At 33.5% G+C, this 27,932-nt stretch overlaps 1 protein-coding gene and 1 long non-coding RNA gene across 2 annotated transcripts; both read left to right on the plus strand.

The window, feature by feature from the left end:
• Positions 1-518: 518 nt before the first annotated feature.
• LOC107413747 (protein FAR-RED IMPAIRED RESPONSE 1-like) lies at positions 519-2,528 on the plus strand. Its single transcript, XM_060819844.1, has 5 exons — positions 519-1,462; positions 1,592-1,728; positions 1,943-2,255; positions 2,343-2,416; positions 2,503-2,528. The coding sequence occupies exons 1-5, from the start codon at positions 519-521 to the stop codon at positions 2,526-2,528; spliced, it is 1,494 nt and encodes a 497-aa protein (XP_060675827.1).
• A 7,409-nt stretch (positions 2,529-9,937) lies between these two features.
• On the plus strand, positions 9,938-24,905 carry LOC112491118 (uncharacterized). Its single transcript, XR_009640464.1, has 2 exons — positions 9,938-10,017; positions 24,579-24,905. It is a non-coding gene; the product is annotated as an uncharacterized LOC112491118 (long non-coding RNA).
• The last annotated feature ends 3,027 nt before the right edge of the window (positions 24,906-27,932 follow it).

Raw genomic sequence — 27,932 nt, forward strand, 5'->3', positions numbered from 1 at the left:
ATCAATAGGAAGCTGGTTTGAATGTAGAATAGTTGGAAGCAAATTCTGATTGGAAACATGAGTGTAGAACAGTTGGAAGCAAATTCAGATTGTAGACGAGTTAAAGACATATCCTTGCTGTCACATTAAAAATCCGTGGATGATGTTTACATTCCCCAAGTGACCGAAAACTGCAAACCGAAGGTTGGACAAGAGTTTGAATCGATAGATGGGGCACATGAGTTCTACATCAAATATGCAAAAGAGGCGAGGTTTAGTGTTCGTAACAGTTCGATAAGAGATGTAAAGGTGCGAATGAAGTTTTTAGGAAAGAATTTATGTGTTTTAAGGAAGGAGTATCTTCTATAAAGGACGGTGAGAGAAAAAGGTATCGGGGGATGACAAGAGAAAATTGTAAAGCTAAACTTGCCATGGTTAGGTAAAAAACGGGGAAAATTTTCATCACTGTATTTGTTGAAGAACATAGTCATCCATTATCAACCCCTCGAAGAGTGCATTTATTGAGGTCACATCGTAGTATGTCTGAAGCCAAGAAGTCACTAATCTTGCAGTTTTCAGCAGCAAATGTGCCAACTCATCAACAAATAAGCATTCTTGAATTTGAAGCTGGAGGTATAGAGAATGTTGGGTGTACAAAGAAGGATATATGTAACCATGAAGCTAAGGTGCGGAATGAATTAAGAGGACAAGATGCAAAACTTTTAAAGGAATATTTCCTAACCGAGCAAGAAAAGGATCCATGCTTCTTTTTTAAAATAGATGTAGATGATGATGGTAAATTGAAGTGTTGTTTTTGGGCTGATTCGGTGTCTAGAAGGGCTTATGGATGTTTTGATGATGTAGTTGTATTTGATACAACTTACAACATTAATCAATATGGTATGATATTTGCACCCTTGGTGGGGGTGAACAATCATGGTCAAACGGTGCTTTTTGCATGTGCCTTTTTAAGTGATGAAAAAACGGAATCATTTGTTTGGTTGTTTGAGCCCTTAAAGGATAGCATGCCGACGAACAATCCAAAAATGATCATTACCGATCAAGATCCTATAATGACAAAGGCTATAGTTCAGAGCTTACCGAATAAATTTCATAGGTATTGTAGTTGGCACATACTTGAGAAGTTCTCTACGTATTTAAATGCAATCACCTATAGAGATTTATATAAGGACTTTCAACAATGCATTTGGGAATCAGAATGCCCTGGAGAGTTTAAAAGAAAATGGATGACTACCATCGAGAAGGCAAGCCCAGATAACAATGATTGGTTAAAATCAATATTTGAGCTACGTTCAAGATGGGTGCTTGTATATGTTAACCATATATTCTTAGCTGGAATGTCAAGTAGCCAACGTGCGGAAAGCTCCCATGCATTTTTCAAGAAATATGTTTCGAAGAGAAACTTATTGATGGATTTCATACTTCGATTTAATAGGGCACTTGCACATCAACGTCACGAAGAGTTAGGGGCGGATCACGTTGATATTAATGAAAAGCTTGTTTTGAAATTGCCATTGGAAATGGAAAAGCAAATGGCTGAGATTTACACACACAAGATTTTTTTTAAGTTTCAAGATGAGTTGTGGCATAGCTTAGTAATAATGCCACAATTTGTTCGTGAAAATGCTACACACAAAATGTATGTGGTCGAGAGTAGTCCAAAAGAAGGTGTTCATAGAGTGCGGGAAATTGCTTATGATAAAGAATTGGACTTTGCATCTTGTACATGTAAGAAGTTTGAGAGTGAAAGACTTCCCTATAGACATATCTTGATATTCTTGTGACTGTTTGGTAACATTCCTTTGCCAAATCAATATATAATGAAAAGGTGGACTAGAGGTGCAAAATGTCAAATAATAACCGATAAGCAAGGTGTGAGATAGTGGACAGCGTAGTTCAATGTTGACTTGGTGAGCTAAACTATTCCAACTTGCTTTGGAAGTCATTGATAAAGCCATAATATATGAAGAGGCAAGTGTAATTGTGAATAATGGTCTTCAAAGTTTGCTACGCAAGATTGAATCCATAGTTAGAAACACGAAAAGTGGAGGCATTTCTAAAAAAGGTAGCACTGCTCATGACTATGAAGCTTTGAAAGACCCATCTGCTGTGAGGACAAAGGGATGCGGACAAAGATTAAAAAGGGGAAAGGAGAAGGCAACAAATTCTGCAAAGTATAGAGATCGACGTTGCAATGGATGTGGAAAAATTGTGCAATCGCACGACAAAAGAAATTGTCCACTCCTCAACAATCCGTAAGAAAATAATACATTTACTATTTATTATTCTTATGCAATTTCTATGACCATACTTTGTACAAACCATGCTGCTCATCTATATAGGTCCTCACAAAATGAGGAAAGTCCTCAACACGCCTCGGAATATGATTCTGAAGCTGATAGTTTGTCTTCCACAGGTATGAAACTAAGTGGTATCGTATGGTCTTAGATATTTTATTGAACTAACATGCTGCTAATCTAAGGACTTGCTGGACTTTGGCAGGTCTGCATGAGAAAACGAAAGGATGAACTATCTTGCAATAGATTTGGGAGAAGAAGTTGTTTTTTTATTTTGGTGTGCTCGTTTGGGATTTTCTATCTTATAGCAAGCACTATCAGCTGACTATGTAAAATAGAGATGCGTTTTCATTATTGGATTGAATGTATCCTGGTTTTGCCGTATATTCACATGCTACTTTTTATGTTTGGAACGTCTAATTTCTGTACATCATGATAAATGAAGAGAAGAGCAGCCATTTTTGCAACAAATTATGTTCTTCCACATACCATTGCCATTTTGCTTTACTTCAATATTCTAATCTGTCATGTTATTGATTTACTTCTAAAATAACACATTGTACTTCACCACCTTAGTTTATTTGTTAGAAGACTTATTGGCCTGTTTATTTCATCTTTCTCATGTTTTTTCTATGCCTGTTTATTGGACGTATGCTTATTAGGAATTTTCTGGCCTCTACTCAGATGTGTTTGTCAATGGATAGATTGGCATCTCAAAAAAAGATCTAAAAAATCTTAAGCTAGATGAAGCACATAGAAATATCCTATGGGACATTAATAATCGAAACGAAAAAGTAAAGTGCTCAAAGGAATAGGATGCTCAATGCTGTGGTAAATTCTGCAGAGAACAAAAAGCTGATATTGGTTGGTATATTTGTTAGCTAGGATAAAAAAGCCATAGTATAAACTAGTACAGAAAACTTAAGAAAGCAAGCTTCACGATTACTGTTCACGCATAGTGTTCACGTGAACTGTTTACCTGTGTTTAAACATTCCTCTTTTTCTTACATTTTGTTTTCTTTTTGTGTCATATTGCAATAACTATCAGCTTAGTTACTAAAAGAGAGTTGAGTTATGATTATAGACTCCTTAAATTGCCATGTATTGGAAACATGAAGTCTTGTTTGATTATTTGACTAAATGTATGCTAGTTTGCTTTTAGTCTAGTTTACCGTTTATTTACCAATGTGGTTTACTTCAGTTAGCAGGAAGGAGAAGCTGGAGATTGATATTTATACATAGGTATTTTAGCAAAAAAAAAAAAAAGATGTTTAAACATAGGTGAACAGTGCACGTAAACAGTAACATAAACAGTAGCTCGACAACAGCACTAGCAGCAACACAGCAAGCTCGGCAGCAGCAAAAACAAGCTCGGCAGCAACACAGTAGCTCGGTAACAGCACTAGCAGCAACACAGCAAGCTCGGCAGCACCAGCAACAGCACCAGCAGTAATACAGCAACACCAGCAGCAACACAGCAAGCTCAGGAGCACCAGCAACAGCACCAGCAGCAACACAGCAAGCTCGGCAGCAGCAACAACAAGCTCGGCACTCGGCAGCACCAGCAACAGCACCACAGTAATACAGTAGCACCAGCAACAGCACCAACAGCAACACAGCAAGCTCAGCGGCACCAGCAGCAATACAGCAGCACCAGCAACAGCAACAGCAGCAACACAACAAGCTTGGCAGCACGAGCAACATCCATGCAAGCTATAACAATGAATAAACTAAACTAATATTATTTGCTTTTTCCAAAGCCATGCAAGCTGTAATGAATTATAGAGAGAGAGAGAGAGAGAGAGAGAGAGAGAGAGGGAGGCATGGATGTACAGCAAGAGGTACAAATAAAGCTTCACCAAAATAGGAATCTGAACATCAACTTAATAGAAACAAAACATACAGCGAGCTTAATAGGATACATATGGGGCTACATAATTAGTTTACCAACCAAAAAAACATATATATTGCTTGACTACATTACTAGGCTAATATTTTAAAGAAAATAAATAATAAAAGTATAAGAAATATGACAGTTTTAATGTCATATTGGTAGCTCCTCTTGGTATTTTTCTGAATTGCTTCAAGCATATTATTAGATTTCTCCACTTGCAAAGATAAACGACGAACTTCACCGATAAGTACATCTATTTTTTCTAGTTTAGCTTTCTCTTCTTTTGCCCAAATCAATTTACCACATCCTTTTTCCTATAGCAAGTAAACATATATAATTTAATTATTTTATAAAAGAAAACAAATAAAAATTCAACACATAAAAAATTGTATACAACCTGTTCTCCATCTAAGCATTTCCAGAATTGATGATTTGGATTTTATCCGTCCTTGATGTTTTTAAATGCATATATTGCCCACATGAGTACATCGGGATCTGTTGAACATCACTAGTACTTGTTGACATGCTTACACAACTAATCTCCAGCTATGACTTCTAAAGAATATAAGGCAGGATTTAATACGCTATAAAAAACCAAAAGACATAAAAAATGAAAAACATAAAAAACCACCAGCAACCTTTCTACATGAATGAATGAATCTTACTTAGCAATACCAATGACGATAAAGCAATAGCAATAGCAACCACTAAATATATATTATATCTTTTTGAACCTTTTCACTTCAATTAATTATCTTAATTTTTTCAAAAGCTTACATGCATTTTTCCCACTAAGCATGCGAGGCTTGATATTTCTTCCATCTTAGCATTTAAATAGGTTCTCTTTGGGAAAATGTATATAATACCATCCAATTATGAGGATACAATAATAAACACGATAAATAAATAAATAGACAATTTTCTTTGTCTATATTCTGCTGAAGTAATTCCCACTGGATTGTAATAGCTCTCAGTAAAACTTTGTCATCAGTCAAATAGTATTTGTCATCAGTCAAATATAAGGCAAAAGCAGAAGTTGTAGATTTAACCTGGACACTCTCGATAGTGGAAACAATTGAAAATCTGGGGCAGAACTGGCCGGTAGAAGCAGCCAAGTTTGAACTTTCAACAAGCCTATTTATTGATAAATCATATCTAGGTGTTGAGGGAACAAAAAGCTCTACTCAACATGAAAAACAAATTAAACTATTTCGACCCTGACCTTATCAATAATCATAGGGAAACAAAAAAAAAAAAAAAATAGTCAAAATAATTTAAATATTTTCCTCCATTGTTCTGGTAACCGATCTGAAACTATAGTAACACAGATTGCTGAATTTCATTTATAAAGAACAAAAACAAAGATAAGTAAAAGGAAAACGATGAAAATCTGGGGTAGGGCTGGCCGGTGACCAATGGAAGCAGCAGAGAAGTTGCAGATTTTATCCAGGGTAGGGTTGGCATGGGTGGGGCTGAATGGCTATCCCAAGAACTGGAGATCGATGGCTTGCAACGTCACTGGAATGGAGAAGAGAAACGAAGCTGCGAATGGGAGGAGAAATGGGAGGAGAAGAGAAGGGAATTCGCAAATGCGAAATGGGAGATCTGGTCAGAGAAACGAAGCTGCGAATGGGAGAAGAGAAGAGAATTCTTACATGAGACAAGCTTTTGTCTAGGACCATTGATGCCAAATGTGCAGATCAGAGGGCCCAATTTTAATCACATTTTTGGAACGCACGTAAGGCATGCGGTCGGTCCTTAGGCTAGCCTCTCTGTATATATATATATATATATATATATATATATATATATAGAGAGAGAGAGAGAGAGAGAGTTTTATTTAATATTTTAAATTAAAATTAAAAAATTAGAATCTGGTTAACAATTAAAATATCTTAAATTAAAATTAAAATCTTAATTATTCACTAAAAAATTGATTATTTACATTATTAATTAAAATTTTTCTAAGCTATTTTAATTATTCATTAAATTATAGCTAAATTATTACTTAAGTTCGTTATTTAATTGTTTTGCTAAAATATTTTAATTATTAATTAAATTATTGCTAAATTCTTAATTAAATTAATTAGCTAATATATTTTAAATAGAAGTTAAACCTATTTATAAATTTTGTAATATTGATTATTAATTATTTTTAAATAAGTATTAGTTATCAATGATATCATTGGAAAAATAATGGAGATGATTAATTTTTTTAAAAAAATTATTACATTAATAAATTTATTACATGGTTTTATTCTATATATTAAATACTATTATATAAATTGATTATTATATAATTTTATTAAATTTGATTTTTAAATTAGATAAGAGGACATTTTTATCATTTGATGTGCCACTAAGAGAGAGGATGATTGAATGGACGGAATGTAGTAGCATAATGGAGGTACCTATAATTTCTCTAACATCATGGGGGTGATTTTCATTTTCCCAAATCTGGGAGGAGAGATTCAATTAACCCTCTCATAAATTCCAAAAATAAAATTTAAAATAAAAGAAAGCCCAACATCTATTTTTTACTCGGTCAACCCTCTGCCATATGGCATGGATTTGGGTTGGATCCAGTTCATATTGGGCCCATTCTTCGACATGAGTTCAGCTGGAAGGCTTTCGGCCCAAGGTGTACATAAATGCAACAGATTTTTTTGGTTTCTTCTAATAAACCAAATAAAAGATTTACTTTCTAAAAAAATCAGTAAAAAACGTTTGTCATATATTTTTTGCAAAATATATATATATATATATATACACATTTTGTTTTTGTCGACTATTATAATAATAATACATATATATATATATATATATATAAATATATTAAGTGATTTCATTCTGCGTTCATAGGCTTAAGTAGCTTGAACACTGATGGTGTACTTTCAGCTTTAAAGTTCAAATCTCTAAGTTGACGAAAATTTTCACATATCAAATTGTTAAAAAAAATAATAATAATAAAATAAAAAAAGAGAGATGATTTCGTCCATTTTAAAATAACAATCTGTAAAGCCGGCACTTTATTTATGAGTGAAGAAAACACGAAGTCATGGATCAATACCATTCATCTTCCGTTTGTTATAAATCTTTTCCGAACCAAATAAGAATCTTCACCTGCTTTTTATTCTATGTTCTTTTCAGCATTTTTCTTAAAAATATCTAATTTAATAAATAAATTCATTGGTCCATCTTGCTCTTTTCCTTGTCCCCTGGGTCTTCAATTCTTAATATAGTAAAATATGCTTATTATTATTTGTATATATATATATATTGGTTCATAAAACACAATGAAGACCTCTTCATGTTTCAGCCGTACATTTGTAAGAGGGGGGAAGGGGAAGGAAGGCATGATATTAATTCTTACCCAAAAAGCTTAAAGCTAAGATTTCAAGTGAAAATTATTTGATATTCTTGGGTTTAATTTGCAAAGATAGCAAAGCAAATATTAAATTATTATCTTCAGAGACTTTTTGACATATATGTTTAATATATCATGTGGCTATACTATACAGACTGAGCCACAATGTCAAACAAGGTAAAATGAGATATGGGTTCCGCCTGATGAAGTTATTTGATTATTTTGGAACGTAAAAAATATATTTTTATTCCAAAGGAGTGGTGTATAGATAAACAAAAAGGGATCCATATGTGTATCTGCACATTTTAAATTCCTCTTTTTGTTTTGTGCTCCACAGCCAAAACTCATATTTTTTTAAAATATTCCGCGTATCAACTTTGATTTTGGGGCGACACAAAATGATGGTGTCCAGTGTACTTCTTTCAGAGATGGGATTTTTATTTTTTATTTTTTTGGTTTTTCTTCAAGAGAAGAAGTTCCTTTGATTTGGAAATCACTTCAATATCGAGGCACTTATTAATTTGCCAAAAAAATTTATTGGTCCAATGAGGTTTGACAACGTATTAAATTGGACAAATTGCAAATTCAGACGGGACATTCTTGCAAATAAAGTTTGGCTAGCTTTTCCACCCAGGAGGGTTGTGGGGACGAAGGATATGTATGAATTCCAGCCTCTTTCAGTGTATGTACCAAGTGTGTATAGACATATGTTTTGATAAAATTCATTAGTTTTATTTTACTATACTTCTTGTGCAAAACGTTTGAGAGAGAGAGAGAGAGAGAGAGAGAGAGAGAGAGATTCAAACAAAAAGACAAAGATATCAAGGGAGATTTCATAAAGTTGTGAGAAGGAAATGCACTAAAAGTCTAAACAATCAAGGACAAAATTAATAGAATCTAAATAGAAGAAAGAAATGCAACTCACTTCGACAATTATATTTTATTTAATATACATGAAGATGATAAGGTATTATGATTTTGTGTACATTGTTCTTCCCCATAGTGGCCAGTGGGATTTGATACTTTGAACTGACTGGCTATTATATAAAATTTATTTACATTTCACGTAAGATTTTGGATTTAAGTTGTGATAACAATTATATATCTAAGTATAAACATTTATGGCTAAGTATCCCTGGTTCAGTTAAATGATAGTAACTTGTTAATAGACTAACTCTATATTTATATATATACACGAATTCTCTAATAAAGGAATTTTTTATTTTATTAAATAAGAGAGGAGTATGTGGTAAGTGCTAAAGTTATTATTGTTTTTATATTAAAATTTAAATAAAAATTGATAAACATCTAATCACATAGGTATATATATTTAGTAGAATAAAAAAAATCTTTGATAAAAGATGATTTTGTACATTTAAAAAAGATACCCTTTAAAAATTGATTCGTCAGCATATATAAATTTTTATTGGTGATTGTCACTAGCTAATGGTAAGAAATAACAATTTTTTATTTTTATTTTTTTTTGTTTTTATGTAAATTTTCAATATGCTTACCTATATGATGACATGGCACTTGCACTGATTTCTTTGAGACTAAGACACCAGAGCATGGTGGAGCCTCATGTGCAGAATGTTTGGTGTATGCGTTGAGTCAGTGGAAATCTTGGAAGTGAACAAGGGCATATTCTATCGTTAGCAAGGAATGGAAGGCAATGGCTCTTTTTCCATCCTTTTCTCTAATTGATTCCAAGGAAGAGAACACCAACCATTTTTCATACCCCACCCAATATGTATCTCCAACGATTTCCATTCAATTTGCCTTTGAGCCTTGAGGAGACAGAAGGTGCTAGATTTTGATGAGAATTTCTTTTCCAATACTGGCATAATTTTAATTCAATCTCGCTACGTATATTCCTTTTTATTTGAGAAGATGAATAATGAAAATATACCCCTTTTAACTCTCTTCAATGTACACCTTTCTAGTCATCCATTTTGTTTTTTTCCAAGAACATGATGAGAAAATGACTTGATATGCATGAATTGACTTCTTTTCAATTCATATCCATCCAATTAGAATAATATTTAACTATATATTTATCTGAAATGATTAGTTGTTAGCCCTTGATCATTCAACAACTTCTGTAATCTTTAATTTCCTCTAGTCCCATTTTGACACGTTACCCAATCTGATATCAACATCAGCAGATACAGCCAATATATATATGTCCTTAGCAAATGATCAAGGTCATTTTCTAAGGAGCAGTACAGTTCTGCAGTGTTTAGCAACCAAAAAATGGACCAAATTATGAATTTCCTGTTGATGTGCACCAGTGCATGCATTTGGGGAGTTGACTAGCTAATACGAACTAAAATCATCATGTGCTCACCTCATTTTTTTTTTTTTTTTTTTTGGGGGGGGGTGAATTTTGCAAATCGATAGCAATTTTGCACAGATTACATGAGTCACTGAATATTGTTGGCAAACTTGTCCATACATAGGTATGTCACACTATAAAATATGAAGGTTTCACTAATAAATATAAATTTATCACTAATGCATCATAAAAATAACCATTGTCATCTTTTTTGATTTCATATTTCAATAAATGACAAAGTCTTGTTTGACACCAATATTTATCTATTTGTTTTACTTCTAAAATGTGATGAAATTTTTTAATAGTTATTCAATGTATTAGTTTTGACTTGCTAATATCTAACAGCTACAAAAATTAAAATTGTCAGCCATAATTTTATTGTCCAAAATGCTGCGTTTCATGGAGCTACTATATTTGAAATCCATTTTTGGCCAAGGAAATCTGCAGAGAGTTTTCCCTTTTTCTGTTTGTTGTCCGAAATTGACACTCATCTAGCTCCTGTTCACTCGCTCATAGATTTTGGCTTTAGAAGAGAAACATTTTGCATTTGTTCTTTTGCATACTTGTGCAATATGGCTGATTGCAGTTATGGAATTATTCTTGTCCATACTGCATCTATGAAAGCCATCTCGAAGTTTTCCAATAGCCTGATAGCTCTTGATATACTTCCCGCTCTCTCTATTTTCATCTTCTAGGTTTTGATTTGTCTTTCCATATTGTTATTGTTTTTGGTGCTTTAGATTATGGGTTTTTATTTAGGTTTATGTTGTTGAATGGAATTTCATGATACCCATTTCATCAATTTAAGGGTTCTTCTTTTATATTTCATATTCTACAAAATAGTTACCATTCTAGTGGTAGACATGGATAAACATCTATTTCGATCTTGAATATTACATCAAAAATAGGGGAGTTGAACTTGAGAGTTGGCTGATTTTGTTGCTTATTTATGAAATAGTCTCACCACCATCAGTTCACAATGCAACCTTAAGTTCTGTGGAATAATTTTTGAGGATTATTTATCTTTTTCCTTCAAGGGTTTTTGAATGCACCATGTTCTTGACATTGAAACTCTGTCACTAGGATTCCTTAGTATGTAGCTTCGTTTAGCTTTTCTGTAATGAATGATACCACTATACTAATCCCTCCTCCTATCTCATCTTTATATTTTCCTTTTAGATTCTCACTACGCGAAAATTGATATCTAGCGATACTCATTTAGCGACGCTACGAAACAAATACATCTGAAAAAACAAAACCGCGACTCTGAGGTTAATGCGTCAGTAAAAATTCAATAAATATACGACGTACTATATAGATTGTGCGTCGCATGTTCTCTCCTCCACTTTTTTTTTAGTTCTTTTAATTAATCTAATTTTAATTTAACAACAAATAACCCATAAAGATATTAGAGCAACATAACTGAGGCTGGTTTTTTTTTTTTTTCTTTTTTGTTATACGTGTAATAGGCGACCCACTAGTAAGATTGTGCGTCGCCTGTTCTCTTTTCACTTAATTTTTTTAGATCTTTTAATCAATCTAATTTTATTTTAATAATAACAATCAATAAAAATATTAGTGCACCAAAACTGAGGTTTATATATATATATATATATTATATATATATATATAGTTAACAGGCGACGCCCCAATAAGATTGTGCGTCGCCTGTTCTCTCTTCACTATTTTTTTTTTTTGATTTTTTAATAAAATCAAAATAGGACCATAACAAGAATTGAACTCAGACCCTCTTACACTTTCAAGAAATCACCACACCATCAAGTCAAATATCTTGTATGTACAAATACAACAAAAACTGCTTAATATAATGTTAGGCGACGAATTACTTAAAGAATGCGTCACCAAATAGATGAACAGGCGACGCATTATTCAACAAATGCATCGCCTATTCTTTTTTTTTCAATTTTTTTATTCAAACATTTAAAAAAAAATAAAATCAAAATAGGACCATAACAAGACTTGAACCCAGAACTTCCTACATTCTCAAGAAATCACCACACCACTAGGCCAAATAACTTATAGTAATACAGCAAAAATTGGTTAATATAGTGTTAGGCGACGCATTATTGAAACAATGCGTCGCCAAATACAAGAACAGGCAACACATTCCTCAACAAATGCGTCGCCTGTTCTTTTTTTTTTTTTTTCAATTTTTTTGTTTAAACATTTAAAAAAAATAAAATCAAAATAGGACCATAACAAGAATTGAAACCAGGACCTCCTACAGTCTCAAGAAATCACCACACCACTAGGCCAAATCACTTATATGTACTAATACAGCAAAAATCGGCTAATATAGTGTTAGGCGACGCATTATTGAAACAATGCGTCGCCAAATACAAGAACAGGCGACGCATTCCTCAACAAATGCGTCGCCTGTTCTTTTTTTTTTTTTTTCAATTTTTTTGTTTAAACATTTAAAAAAAATAAAATCAAAATAGGACCATAACAAGAATTGAACCAAAGACCTCCTACACTTTCAAGAAATCACCACACCACTAGGCAAAATCACTTATATGTACTAATACAGCAAAAATTGGCTAATATAGTGTTAGGCGACGCATTATTGAAACAATGCGTCGCCAAATACAAGAATAGACGCATTCCTCAACAAATGCGTCGCCTGTTCTTTTTTTTTTTTTCAATTTTTTTGTTTAAACATTTAAAAAAAAATAAAATCAAAATAGGACAATAACAAGAATTGAACTCAAGACCTCCTACACTCTCAAGAAATCACCATACCACTAGGCCAAATCACTTATATGTACTAATACAGCAACAATTGGCTAATATAGTGTTAGGCGACGCATTATTGAAACAATGCGTCGCCTGTTCTTTTTTTTTTTTTTCAATTTTTTTGTTTAAACATTTAAAAAAAAATAAAATCAAAATAGGACAATAACAAGAATTGAACCCAGGACTTTCTACACTCTCAAGAAATCACCACACCACTAGACCAAATCACTTATATGTACTAATACAGCAAAAATTAGCTAATATAGTGTTAGGCGACATATTATTGAAACAATGCGTCGCCAAATACAAGAACAGACGCATTCCTCAACAAATGCGTCGCCTGTTCTTTTTTTTTTTTTCAATTTTTTTGTTTAAACATTTAAAAAAAAAAATCAAAATAGGACCATAACAAGAATTGAACCCAGGACCTCCTACACTCTCAAGAAATCACCACACCACTAGTCCAAATCACTTATATGTACTAATACAGCAAAAATTAGCTAATATAGTGTTAGGCGATGCATTATTGAAACAATGCGTCGCCAAATACAAGAACAGGCGCCGCATCGCATTCCTCAACAAATGCGCCGCCTGTTCTTTTTTTTTTTTTTTCAATTTTTTCGTTTAAACATTTAAAAAAAAATAAAATCAAAATAGGACCATAACAAGAATTGAACCCAGGACCTCCTACACTCTCAAGAAATCACCACACCCTCAAGAAATCACCACACCACTAGGCCAAATCACTTATATGTACTAATACAGCAAAAATTGGCTAATATAGTGTTAGGCGATGCATTATTGAAACAATGTGTCGCCAAATACAAGAACAGGCGACGCATTTGAGGAATGCGTCGCCTGTTCTTTTTTTTTTTTTAATTTTTTTGTTTAAACATTTAAAAAAAATAAAATCAAAATAGGACCATAACAAGAATTGAACCCAGGACCTCCTACACTCTCAAGAAATCACCACACCACTAGGCCAAATTACTTATATGTACTAATACAGCAAAAATTGGCTAATATAGTGTTAGGCGACGCATTATTGAAACAATGCGTCGCCAAATACAAGAACAGGCGACGCATTCCTCAACAAATGCGTCGCCTGTTCGTTTTTTTTTTCAATTTTTTTGTTTAAACGTTTAAAAATAAATAAAATCAAAATAGGACCATAACAAGAATTAAACACAGGAACTCCTACACTCTCAAGAAATTACCACACCACTAGGCCAAATCACTTATATGTACTAATACAGCAAAAATTGGTTAATATAGTGTTAGGCGACGCATTATTCAAACAATGCGTCGCCAAATATATGAACAGGCGTCGCATTCTTCAACAAATAAGTCGCCTGTTCTTTTTTTTTTTTTCAATTGTTTTGCTTAAACATTTAAAAAAAATAAAATCAAAATAAATAAGTCGCCTATTCTTTTTTTTTTTTTTCAATTTTTTTGCTTAAACATTTAAAAAAAATAATAAAATCAAAATAGGACCATAACAAGAATTGAACTCAAGACCTCCTACACTTTCAAGAAATCACCACACCACCAGGCCAAATGACTTATATGTACTGATACCGCAAAAATGGATTAACATAGTGTTAGGCGACCCATTATTCAAACAATGCGTCGCCAAATACAAGAACAGACGATGCATTCTTCAACAAATGTGTCGCCTGTTCTTTTTTTTTTTTTTTCAATTTTTTTGTTTAAACATTTAAAAAAAATAAAATCAAAATAGGGCCATAACAAGAATTGAACGCAAGACCTCCTACACTCTCAAGAAATCACCACACCACCAGGCCAAATAATACAATAAGAACTAGCTAGTATAGTCGCTAAATAGACTAAAAGGCGACGCATTTGTAAACAACTGCGTCGCCGTTTCACCCATCCAATTTTTAACTTTTTTTTCAATTTGAAAGTTATTTTTAGGAATTTTTTAGTTTTGTAAATATGTTTTTTTTTTTTTAAGTTGTAGATGACCAATCAACAAAACTAATTAAAGATTAAAAAAAGAAAATGGAATAGGCGACGTGTTTTAATGGAATTGCGTCGCCTGTTCCTTCAATTATTTTTTATTTTTTTTTAAGAAAAAGCAATTTAATAGAGTTTCAATTTATAAAAACAAGTAAACTATCAATGACTACAAACACATGAAAGTTAAGCTCATTTAACATACTTATCTAGATAAATTGGTCAATAAATGATTGTTAAATTAGAATTCTATATTCGGTACCCTATCTCAAATTAGGTCTTGAGATATTTTGTCTCCTCTATACACATATATGTATAACTGAGAAGAGCATTGACAAAACTATTTTCTATTTTTAGATTAATGGAATTTATTTTCATTGGATTGCTACATGAATATATTTGTAGATGAACAATTAAAAAATTATTTAAAGATTATAAAGAAAATATAAAAAAAATGAAATAGGCGACGCTTTTCAACCATAATACGTCGCTTGATCCCAAAATTCAAGAACAGGCGATCCTTCTTGAAGAGAATACGTCGCCTATTCTCTCAATTAACAAAAACAAAAATTTTGAAAGACATGCAAATTTTATAAAGAATAAAGGCATGTACTTGAAAAACAGAAAAATAAACAGCAATCTTCGATATTTTGCTTCGCATTTTTAAGAAATATTTTCAGTTTTTATTTGTAGTTGAAAAATAAAAATATTAATCAAAGAAAAAAAATGCAATTGGGAGAAAAGGCGCGTTCTTGCCATTTTTTGAAAATTTTTGGCGCGTTTTTAAATTTTTACGCGCTCCTTTAAATCCATTTTTTCTTTTTTAAAACTACATCAAGTACACCACCTAATCGATATTAGATTTGGAAGCAATCTAAGAGAGACTTGAAGAGTGAGATATTCCAGGTTTCATTTCTCCGAGAAGCTAGATTTCTCTTTGTCGCCCTCTTGATTTTTTGGTTTTCTTTTTTCTTTATCTCCATCGTTTAGGTGAGTTTCTTTTTTCTTGACATGAGGTGGGTTGTTTTTTTTTTTTTTTTTTTCATTTTAACTGCAGCTTAGGTTCATTGGGTGGTTTTATTAATCTTGCTTTTTTAGAAATTATGTTTGTGATATTGCTTGACATTATTTTGCTAACTTCAACAAGTATTTTGTGTTGAAGATTAACTTGAATCAAGATGGTCTATTGTTTTAACTTCACCACAACATCGTACGGTTGTTGAAGAAGATGTTCTTGGAGATACAAAAGATGGCTCACAATCCATTTGTCATATAGTTGCCAAGTGTCGATGAAAATGATAATGAGGATGAATGTGAGAGTGACTATGTTTGTAATGACTGTGAGGGGAGAAATGTGATTCGTCAAATCTTAAGAACAATGGTAATATTTTTAAAATTTTCATTTATACTAAATTACAAATTTAATAATGATTAATATTTTATTTATTTTGCATAAGTGCTAATAACTTTTTTAATGTTTCCATATGCAGTATGAGGATGTAATTGTTGAAGTGTGGCAATTTTGCCACTTGATGGTGCATGTCACGGGCTAGCATGCACACCTTGGTATCAAATCTTTTCCTTTTATGAGTTTATATTTTTTTTTGTATGTTTTTAATTTATGCAAGGTATATTTTGATAATGTTTTGTGCCTAAGTTATGTATGCAAAAGTATAGGCAAAATTATGCACAAAAGAGTAGGAATGTTATGCTTGAAATGCCTATGGTGCTGGATTCATAATTTCCAGCAACATAGTTCCACTATTTATCTTATATCTCAGGTTCCAAATGGAGTTTTGGGCTGACATTTTGAGGGATGTCTATAGACATATACAGAAGACTATGGTTCAAATTTCAGGTTCAAATGACATGGGAAAGTCCATTTTCTATTCCAAACAGATTGCTGTATCTGATGGGCCCAGTATGCAGAGTATGGGTCAGCTTTGGAGCTGTTTGGCCCATGATCCGGTTCCAGAACTTTCCTAGCTCTTGGAACAATATTTATTGATGACCAAGGATGCTTCAAACCAAGTTTCATAAGCAGATACAAAGGGGAACTAAGTAGGTGAAACTAGTTTGGTTGTTTACCCAAACTAGTTAAACAATAGGAACTTAGTTCAAACCATGTGCCACTTTTTTCTATATTTGGAATAGACATGTTGCAGCTGGTTTTTGACTCTTTTGTGTATGAAAAGTTAGGTGTTGACCATTTTACTTTTTAAATTTCAAATACTTTACTCATTTTGTAAGCTCACATGCTTGGCATGTGTGAACTAGTTGTAATTTCAAGCTTATATTGTAAAATGAATGAAATGGCTATACATCTAAGCCTTATTTTCAAAAAGCCAACGTATTCCTCTTCTTCTTATCTCTTCTTCAACACCTTAGAACACTCTAGGAACCCTAAAAACCAGAAAACACCATAACCAAAACCTAAAAACACAACTCACACACAACCATTCCCAAGAGCATCACCAAAAGCTTGCTTGTTGCTAACACTTCAAGCTGGCTTGCTCTTGGTCATAACCTTCTCACCCCACAAAGTGGTATCAGAGCTAGGCACATTTTTGTGAGATTTGTGAGGTTTTTGGGCTGGTTCGTTCCTTGAGAGTGAAGAGATACTTGAAAGCACAAATATATTTTCATATTCCTTCATACTAGAAAGCAACATTCACATGGCTTCTTCAAGTTTTTCAACTCCTTCTCCTCCTATCTTCAATGGGGAGAACTACAACATTTGGAGTATCAAGATGCAAGCCTACTTGAAGCCTTATGGTCTTTGGGAGGTCACCATAAATCCCCAAGAACCCGAGCCTTTGAGACAAGGGGCAACGGTCAACCAAATCAAGCACCATGAGGAGGAATTGGCTAAAGGTTTCAAGGCTCTCACCGCCATTCATTCTTGTATTAGTGATACCATTTTCACAAGGATAATGGCATGTGAGAGTGCCAAAGAAGCTTGGGACAAACTTCAAGATGAGTTCCAAGGGAGTGCAAGGACAAGGCAAATGCAAATCCTTAACCTAAGGAGGGAGTTTGAGACTATCAAGATGAAAGACAAAGAAACGGTTAAGGAGTTCACCACAAGGCTTCTTAATGTGGTGAATCAAATTAGGGTGCTCGGTGAAAGGTTAAGTGACCAAAGGATTATGGAGAAGGTGTTGGTCTCCTTGCCCGAGAGGTTTGAAGCTAAGATATCTTCATTGGAGGAGTCAAGGAACCTAAATGAAATTTCCTTGACCGAGTTGGTGAATGCCTTGCAAGCTACGGAGCAAAGGAGGAGAATTAGACATGAAGAATCAATGGAGGCTGCATTTGTGTCTAAACAACATCAAAAGACACAAAATCAAAAGAAGAACAAGCTTAAGGTCATAAAGGAGAAAGGTGAAACTAGCAAACCCGAGAGGAAGTCCTATGAACCTTGTCACCATTGCAAGAAGAAAGGTCATCATCCAAGAGGGTGTTGGTGGAGGCCGGATGCATTTTGCCATAAATGCCAACAAAAGGGTCATGTGGAGAGAGTATGCAAGGCAAACAAGAAAGATAAGCAACAAGCAAATGTTGCTAAAGATAATGCAAGTGATAGTGAATCCGAAGAGTTGTTTGTTGCTACTTGTTTTAGTAGCATCAAGAATGATGAAGGATGGATCATTGATAGTGGAGCAACACACCATATGTCTCACAAGCATGAGTGGTTCACAAACTTGGATAGGAGCAGCCACAACAAAGTCAAAATTGGAAATGGAGCCTTGATGGAAGTGAAAGGCAAAGGAGATGTGGTGATACACACCACCAAAGGTATCAAAACTATCCATGATGTTCTCTATGTACCTTCTTTATGTGAGAACTTACTTAGTGTAGGTCAAATGCTTGAGAACAAATATGCATTACACTTCTCAAACATGACATGCACTATAGTTGATCCACATGGAAATGAATTAATGTGTGTTGGAATGAAGAACAAGAATTTTAGGTTGAATATGGATGAAAATGGTGCATCGGTTGCATTGAACACCAAAGTTGAGAACACCTCTCAACTTTGGCATAAAAGACTAGGCCATGCTAGCTTTAAGTCATTGGTAGGCACACATGAACTTGTTAGAGACATGCCATTGGTGGAGAAGCAAGAACATGTGTGTGAAGTGTGTCAAAAAAGAAAGCATACTAGGCTAGCATTTCAATCTTATTCTTGGAGATCAAAGGAGAAGCTAGGACTTATACACTCGGATATTTGTGGTCCTATGAGTGTTCCATCCTTAAATGGCAGCAAGTATTTCATAACTTTAATTGATGATTACTCAAGAATGTGTTGGGTGTATTTCCTTGAAAGAAAATCACAAGCTTTGGAGAAGTTTGTAGAATTTATGAAGTTAGTGCAAAATCAATCCGGTTGCACTATAAAGGTGTTAAGGACGGACAATGGTGGGGAATACACAAGTGAGGCTTTCAAACAACTTTGTAAGGATCATGGTATAGTTCATCAATTTACTACACCATACACACCACAACAAAATGGTGTATGTGAAAGGAAGAACCGTACCATCATGGAGATGGCTAGATGTTTGTTGTTTGAAAGTGGCTTGCCAAAGAAGTTTTGGGCCGAAGGAGTTAATACATCCATCTACATCCAAAATAGGCTTTACTCCAAGTCTTTGAGGAGTAAAACCCCATTTGAGCTTTGGTTTGGATATAAGCCTTATCTTGATCATCTAAGGGTATTTGGAAGCATTTGTTACATCCTAGTACCACAAGAGAAGAGAGGAAAACTTGATGAAAGGTCACAAGTTGGTGTCTTGATTGGCTATAGTGATGTGACCAAGGGATATAGAGTGTATAACTTGGAAACCAAGAAACTTGTGATAAGTAGAGATGTGAAAGTTGATGAGGAAGCTAAATGGGTTTGTGGTAAGGAGGAGCTGGCTAGTATGGATGAAGACAATCGGCTTGAAGCTCATGATAATGACGAGGAACAAGGAAATGATGAAGGTGCTGCCCATGATGATGAATATGATGAGAATGAGCTAGAAATCTTCATAGGGTTTGATTTGGAGATTGGTGATGGTGTGAGAGGCACAAGACCTCTTAATGAGATTTATGAAAGGTGTAATGTGGCATTGAGTGATCCAATCAATGTCCATGAGGCTATGGCAAGAAAAGAGTGGAGACAAGCCATGCAAGATGAAATCGATGTGATAAACAAGAATGACACTTGGAGCTTGGTAACAAAACCGAAGGGAAAGAATGCTATTGGGGTGAAGTGGATCTTTAGGACCAAGTACAATCCGGATGGGTCCATAAATAAGCACAAGGCAAGGCTTGTTGTCAAAGGATATGCACAACAAGCCGGTGTGGATTATGGAGAGACTTTTGCACCGGTTGCAAGGATGGAAACCATAAGGCTTCTCCTTGCAATTTCGGCACAAAAGTCTTGGAAAGTATATCACCTTGATGTGAAGTCAGCCTTCTTGAATGGAATATTGAAGGAGGAGGTCTATGTTGTGCAACCCGAAGGTTTTGTGAAGAAAGGAAGTGAAGAGAAGGTATACAAGCTACACAAGGCCTTGTATGGCCTTAAACAAGCTCCTAGGGCATGGTATGCCAAGATAGATGGTTTTTTGACAAAGCATGGATTTAGGAGGAGTCCTAATGAGCCTACATTGTATATTAGGACTCACGGTTGCATGGTGTTGGTGTCTCTTTATGTTGATGACCTCCTAGTGACCGGTGGTAATGAGAAAGAAGTGAGCAATTTCAAAAGTGAGCTAGAATTGAACTTTGAGATGTCTAGCCTTGGAGAGATGAAATACTTTCTTGGAATTGAAGTTGTCCAATCATCCAAGGGCATCTTCATATCTCAAGAAAGCTATGTGAAGGAGTTGCTCAAGAAGTTTGACATGGAGGATTGTAATAGCGTTGCCACACCTATGAATGAAGGCACCAAGTTGGTGAAGGATGATGATTCTCCAAAGGTAAATCCTTCCATCTATAGAAGTTTAATTGGTAGCCTTTTATATGTATGCTCTACTAGACCGGATATCATGTTTAGTGTGGCTGTTTTGTCAAGATTTATGCATAGTCCATCACAAAATCATCTTAGTTGTGCAAAAAGAATCCTAAGGTATTTGAAAGGTACTAGTGATTTTGGTATATGGTACAAGGATGGCATGAATGAAGGTTTGCTTGGTTATAGTGATAGTGATTGGGCTGGTTCTTTGGATGATAGCAAGAGCACATCGGGCTACATTTACACTCTTGGAAATGGTCCTTTCTCATGGAATTCCAAGAAGCAACAAACCGTTGCACAAAGCACCGCGGAAGCCGAGTATATTGCTTGCTCAAGTTGTGCTAATCAAGGTGTTTGGCTTAGGAAATTATTGGAGGACTTGAGCTTGAAGCAAGAGGAAGCCACGGTGATATTGTGTGACAATACTTCAGCAATAGCAATTGCACAAAATCCAGTCCAACATGGGAGGACCAAGCACATACCGGTCAAGTATCATTCCTTAAGGGAATTTGAAGCAAGTGGTGAAGTGGAGTTGGAGTATGTGACTTCCGAGGAGAACTTGGCGGATATTTTCACCAAGCCATTGGGAAAGAAGAGATTTGAGATATTGAGAGGACTTCTCAACGTCTCATACAAAATTGCCAAGGAGGAGTGTTGAAGTGTGGCAATTTTGCCACTTGATGGTGCATGTCACGGGCTAGCATGCACACCTTGGTATCAAATCCTTTCCTTTTATGAGTTTATATTTTTTTTGTATGTTTTAATTTATGCAAGGTATATTTTGATAATGTTTTGTGCCTAAGTTATGTATGCAAAAGTATAGGCAAAATTATGCACAAAAGAGTAGGAATGTTATGCTTGAAATGCCTATGGTGCTGGATTCATAATTTCCAGCAACATAGTTCCACTATTTATCTTATATCTCAGGTTCCAAATGGAGTTTTGGGCTGACATTTTGAGGGATGTCTATAGACATATACAGAAGACTATGGTTCAAATTTCAGGTTCAAATGACATGGGAAAGTCCATTTCCTATTCCAAACAGATTGCTGTATCTGATGGGCCCAGTATGCAGAGTATGGGTCAGCTTTGGAGCTGTTTGGCCCATGATCCGGTTCCAGAACTTTCCTAGCTCTTGGAACAATATTTATTGATGACCAAGGATGCTTCAAACCAAGTTTCATAAGCAGATACAAAGGGGAACTAAGTAGGTGAAACTAGTTTGGTTGTTTACCCAAACTAGTTAAACAATAGGAACTTAGTTCAAACCATGTGCCACTTTTTTCTATATTTGGAATAGACATGTTGCAGCTGGTTTTTGACTCTTTTGTGTATGAAAAGTTAGGTGTTGACCATTTTACTTTTTAAATTTCAAATACTTTACTCATTTTGTAAGCTCACATGCGTGGCATGTGTGAACTAGTTGTAATTTCAAGCTTATATTGTAAAATGAATGAAATGGCTATACATCTAAGCCTTATTTTCAAAAAGCCAACGTGTTCCTCTTCTTCTTATCTCTTCTTCAACACCTTAGAACATTCTAGGAACCCTAAAAACCAGAAAACACCATAACCAAAACCTAAAAACACAACTCACACACAACCATTCCCAAGAGCATCACCAAAAGCTTGCTTGTTGCTAACACTTCAAGCTGGCTTGCTCTTGGTCATAACCTTCTCACCCCAACAGTAATATCGTCAACAAGAGGTCAACTTCCATCTCAATGAATATGCATTCATGGAAGTTTAATTAATATTAAATTTGTTATGAAAAATACAATAGCTTGCAAATTATGTAAAAATATATCAATGAGATGATATTTAATTTATTTGATAATTAATTTGTTATGACAAAATATTTATTTAAAATTTTTGTATTCTATTTATTTTGGATGAAGCTAGTTTTCATTTTTTTGTATTTTAATTATTTTAATCACTTTTCACAAAATTTAAAAAAATTAAAAAATAAAAGAAGGGGCGACGCATTAAGAAATAATGCGTCGCTAAAAGTGTCGATCCGTCGTTAAATAGGCGACTCTATTAATGCGTCTCTAAATAGGCAATTCTACTAATGCGTCGCTAAATAGTCAACTCTATTATGCATCGCTAAATAGGCGACTCTATTAATGCGTCGCTAAATAGTCACTTTATTAATGCGTCTCTAAATAGACGACTCTACGAATGCATCGCTAAATAGTAAACTCTTTTAATGCGTCGCTAAATAGGCGACTCTAATAATGCGTCGCTAAATAGGCGACTCTATTAATGCGTCGCTAAAAGTAAATATGAGTCGCTAAAAACTCAAAGATAGGCGACTCTTATAATGCGTCGCTTGTTGTCTTATAGATTTAGCGACAAGACGTTAGACGACACCGTGCGATACGTCGTTATTTATTTTGTGCGACGCATTTATTGCGTCAGTTATCAACGCGATTCTAGTAGTGATCTTCATCTCTCTTTGATATGGTTTCTCTTTTATGTTCACCAGATGTGCTTCTTATTTATATATACATACATACATATATATATATATATATATTTCATTTCTCCCCATTTGAAATGTAGTTGGTAGTTCGAAAATTGTGCATGAATTGGTCAAATTCATTAAAAAAAAAATCTAAATCAATATCTATATTGTTGGATTTTAATTTGAAATAAATAGATTAACTGTACAATTGACTTCGAGCTGGCTCAATCAAAACCTTCTTATATACATCTATAAACAAATTTGGATTTTAAATATTGTTGTTTTTTGTTCATTTTATTTTTATTTTTTATTGGACTCTAACGTTAGTTCTATTGGCATGTCAGTTGGTTTATTAAAGTGTTTTATGCCATTGTATTATTGCTTAGTATATTTGTGTGTTGTTAGCTTGGTTGTGTAGCTTATATTTATTTATTTATTTTGGGTAATTAATCTTATTATTATAGCTTGTTTATTATGCTGTATATAAGCTTTCAAAACAACTTTTGTGTATAATAATTGTTGAATATTATATCAACCATAGAATTTTCCAAATGTATATTTCAGATTTTCTTTTTGACTTGCATTTTCATTCATTTTCTACCTTACTTTTTACTTTGTTTGTGGCCCTAAATCATATTTTACCGGACAACAAGAAAGAATAACATACAATATATATATATATATATATATATATTGATAAGATAGAGAGAAAATGTATGTGGTGGTTTCATACTCAACATATGCTAGAAAATTCTAAGACCTTTTTATGACCATTTTACTGTCAATCCAATTACTGATCAATCACTTGATGTCATTATCATTACTATATAATTTATATAATATATTGGCATATTTTCCTTCCACAATCAAACTTTAGTTAGAATTTTTTTTTTCTTACTATTTAGATAACTAAAAATTAGAAATGAATTAACTTTGGATTTCCAATATGATCATAAACATAGCTAGTTCATGTAATATTCATTGTACGATTTGCACTTCACAAAGCCAATGTGTTGAACTTGCGAAAAGATTTAATGCATCTTATGTTCTACATATTTAGCTTTTTCATCGTGATTTACAAGAGTTTCAAAATAATTTGCTACTATTAATTGTCTCATGATGAATATATACAATATAGCCATATTTGCTTCATTGTATTAAGTTATGCTTGCTATTTAAAAAGCTTTGAGATTATTACTATGTGAACCCTATTGGATTTTGTTGGATTCACATCCCTATGCATGTCCATTTTCATCTCTACATTTTTTTTTCTCGTATGGATTTGAGAAATACTTTATCTATGGTCGTATGCTTTATGTACCATTCATTATTTGATAGCAATAGTTGAAGCATCAACTTTGCTCTTTTAGTAATTTTTTTTCCCTCATTAAGCTCTAATCTTTGTCTTCCTGTGGAAGTGTTGATGGGAGCAAAGTTTGTCTCTTTTTGTCCTAATATATGTTTCCCTCTTACACGTGCAGCTCTTTTTAACTAAGGAAGGAATATTATGGCTTCCAAACTCTTTCTAACTGAGGAAGGAATATTATGGCTTCTCATTAGCCTATCAATTATATATGTAACTATTGAACAATGATGGAGCAATCATTTTGTTAGTACTATGTTATGATTTCTCTACAACATGTTCGTGATTCAGCTTATATGAAAATAGCCCATGTACAAAGTGTCCTTACTATTTTTCTTTTCACTACTTATGTCTTTGATAGTTATATGGTAATGCATATTTTTATGCATGTTACATGTACAAATGCTTTACAGTTATATTTGAGTTGCCTAACTCATTTGTTTAACTATTGTTGGGCCACTTGCTTATTTATAGTAGGTGTCATCAGCTAATCTGATAATTGAATTTAATTATTTGGCTTCTTTATTTGTTAAGTAGGATATATTATTATAGATAAATAACTAATTCATTGAAGCCTATCCATCCCAATCATGTATTGGAATTTTCATTTCCATAATAATTATGTGTTTAACTGTTCATACATTGCCATAATGTATATACTTTTGTCATTCATGTATTTTTTCTATAGTTTTATTTTCCACTTTTGTTTATACGTAGCCATAAACCAATCTCTATTTTTTTTTTGGTAGTTTCTTTCTGAGTCTCATATATAAGCTTTGGCATGTCAATTTATTGGTAAATATCCCAACAAGCATGCGATATGATTTGTTGGTGATTTTTCGTAAAAACTAATAACAGAGATTGGATAGGTAGTTAGAGATATTGTACCAACTCACTTCAAAGAATGGAAAGAAATTGACAAACCAACAATGGATACCATGCTCAAATGACTTCAGGTGAATGTAATTTTTCATACAAAAAACCATTTAGTTTCCTAAGTTCGAATGCTATATTTATCTATTAACCAATTTACACAACGTTGAAACCAACTTTAAGTTGTTTGAAAATAAAATATATGATTGACTATTTAGAATTCTTTTGACTTTGGAATGGAAGCACATACCCAAATTGCCCTTCTTGCTAAAAATAAGGAGGACATTTAAAAATTGGGTATAGATTAACAGTTCACTATGAGATCGCAATAGAAGAGGAGGCATTGTAAAACTATTCCCATGTTATAACAGAGGATAAATGGAAGTATTACATTGAACGAATCAAATTAGAGATTTTTAGGTTAGCAAGACCTATATAGTTGACAAATGTTGAATACGTGGTAATATATTTATGCATGTTACATGAGAAATATTGATTTGTATACTTGCACTTACATGTTAAACTTAAAATATAAATATGAGAGTTTAAGGTAAGGTTACAACCAGCACCAGTGCAATAACATGTTCTAATAAATTTAGTATATGAAAACCAACAAACAATTGTAGAATGTCATATTTTGTTAATTAATATGAAGACTTATTTTAATATATGTTTAAACTCACTAATATATTTGGAATGGTTAAAAAATAAAGCTAATTATACAAATTGAATACATATTAAGTTGCCAACGAAATTTCAAAAAAGAAGCAATATCGACAAGAAAGACAAAGAAGCTGACGAAACAAATTATTGTGCTGGGAATAAGTCATTCGCAAGGATAATTCATGAATCTATAACTCAGGTACACTTTAATTTTTACATCCATATGAGCATAATAAAAATTGTACGCACAAGGTGTACATAATAACATTAAGTGTCCATTTTTTCATAGGATGACCCGGAAAGTATGCATGCATTTGCTACGTTTGATTTGTGGTATGCAATGCACTTCAGCATGAAGAACCACAAATGAGTGAATTAGAGATCAAAAAAGGTCTAGGTAAGAATTTGGTACATGTTAAATACATTTTCATAAAAAAGGAATGAATTATTATGATACTTTTTATCCTATGGGTATAGGAAAAACTAATTGCAACTTGAGATGCACATGATGAATACTTTAAACTATTAGTGGAAGTCATATTTGATATTGTTTTATCTCCAAAATCTTGATACATACATGATATGAGCATTGGTTCAAAATTCAAGTCCACTAAGTCACGTATGTATTATGCTCAACTAGAAAGGGACCTTGAAGAAACTAAAAAAGAGAGAGGAAGATGCAAGAGAAAGAGAGGAAATAGCTAGAGAAAGGGAAGAGCAAATAAGGAGAAAGAATGAAGATTTGGAAGTAAGGATGGCTGAGATGAAAAAGAAATTTGATATTGTATCATATGCACTGAATCAAAGGTTTGATTCATTTGAAAGAGGAATGGGCTTGACCCCTGGATAGGATGATATCGCTGCTCATGATGTTTAAGGTATGTATCACTAAATAACAACTTATTTTAATGGAGCCAAAGAGCTATTATTTCTTATATGCGGTGATACGAACCTAGGACGACCTACTCCTAAACCCGTATTATATTAGCCCGAATCTTAATTAAGTTTAAGTTCTAATGGAATTGACCTCAACTCCTAACCAACCTGTGGTTAGAAACCTTAGTATAATGTAGACGCCACAATAGGGGATGGAAAACCTATTGATAAGTCAAGCTAAAACAACCAATTCTCTAATGGTGTTTTAGGTGTTCTCAAAGAACAAAGAGATAATTAATCTCACAAGTATTTTCTCAATCAAAATTGAAGTTCTATTCATATTGAAAAATAAGCCTTTAAATAGGCTTTGAAAGAAACAAAAGAAACCCTAAAAACCCTAGGAAAAACCAGCCACACAATGAAGAGTTCTAGCTTGGCCAAATCTTTCCTTTTCCTAATCTAATTAATTAATTCCCTTATTTTCAATTAGGAATTAATTAATTTACAAACAAAATAATAAAATAAAAACTTTCCTAAACTTATTTGTTCAATAAATAAATAAATACAAATCCAAAATTAAAGATAGTTTCCTAAAACAAAAAGTAAAAACAAATTAGGAAACTAAATATGGTAATTTTCGGCTAGGTTGATAATGACCCTTCTTTGACCTAATTGGACTCCAAATCAGCTTCAATAGTCTTTGTGGAATCCCAAATAAGCTTATTATGAAGTTCCTCACGTTGCCCTTGCTTAGAAATATGAGAAAAGGCTAATACCATAAAATACAGTAAAGTCAGCAAAGAATACAGTAAATTTCAGCCTTTCTTCCCCTTGTGCGCAAACCACCTTGTTGTTCGGCTTTGAAGCTGCTTTGGCTGGTTTATATGACTCATCCACCATATGAATTGAACCCATAAGAATGGGGATCCAATTCATACAACCCGACCTCCATATTGGCACTAAAAAATGTCACCCGGGCCCGTTTTGGCTTTTATTGCTTGTATGAGTAAAACAGACCTTGGTTCTTTAAATATGGGCAAAACCTCTTGATTATGTCTTA

This window comes from Ziziphus jujuba, chromosome 8, assembly GCF_031755915.1.
Source record: "Ziziphus jujuba cultivar Dongzao chromosome 8, ASM3175591v1".
NCBI classification, from domain to species: Eukaryota; Viridiplantae; Streptophyta; class Magnoliopsida; order Rosales; family Rhamnaceae; genus Ziziphus; species Ziziphus jujuba.

Excerpts from the sequence above, each read along its gene's own strand:
- LOC107413747 (XM_060819844.1), top strand. The coding sequence starts at position 519 with ATGTCTGAAGCCAAGAAGTCACTAATCTTGCAGTTTTCAGCAGCAAAT. Across the intron at positions 1,463-1,591 it reads GCACATCAACGTCACGAAGA|CTTAGTAATAATGCCACAAT; the intron begins GTTAGGGGCGGA and ends GTTGTGGCATAG. Across the intron at positions 2,417-2,502 it reads TGATAGTTTGTCTTCCACAG|GTCTGCATGAGAAAACGAAA; the intron begins GTATGAAACTAA and ends GGACTTTGGCAG.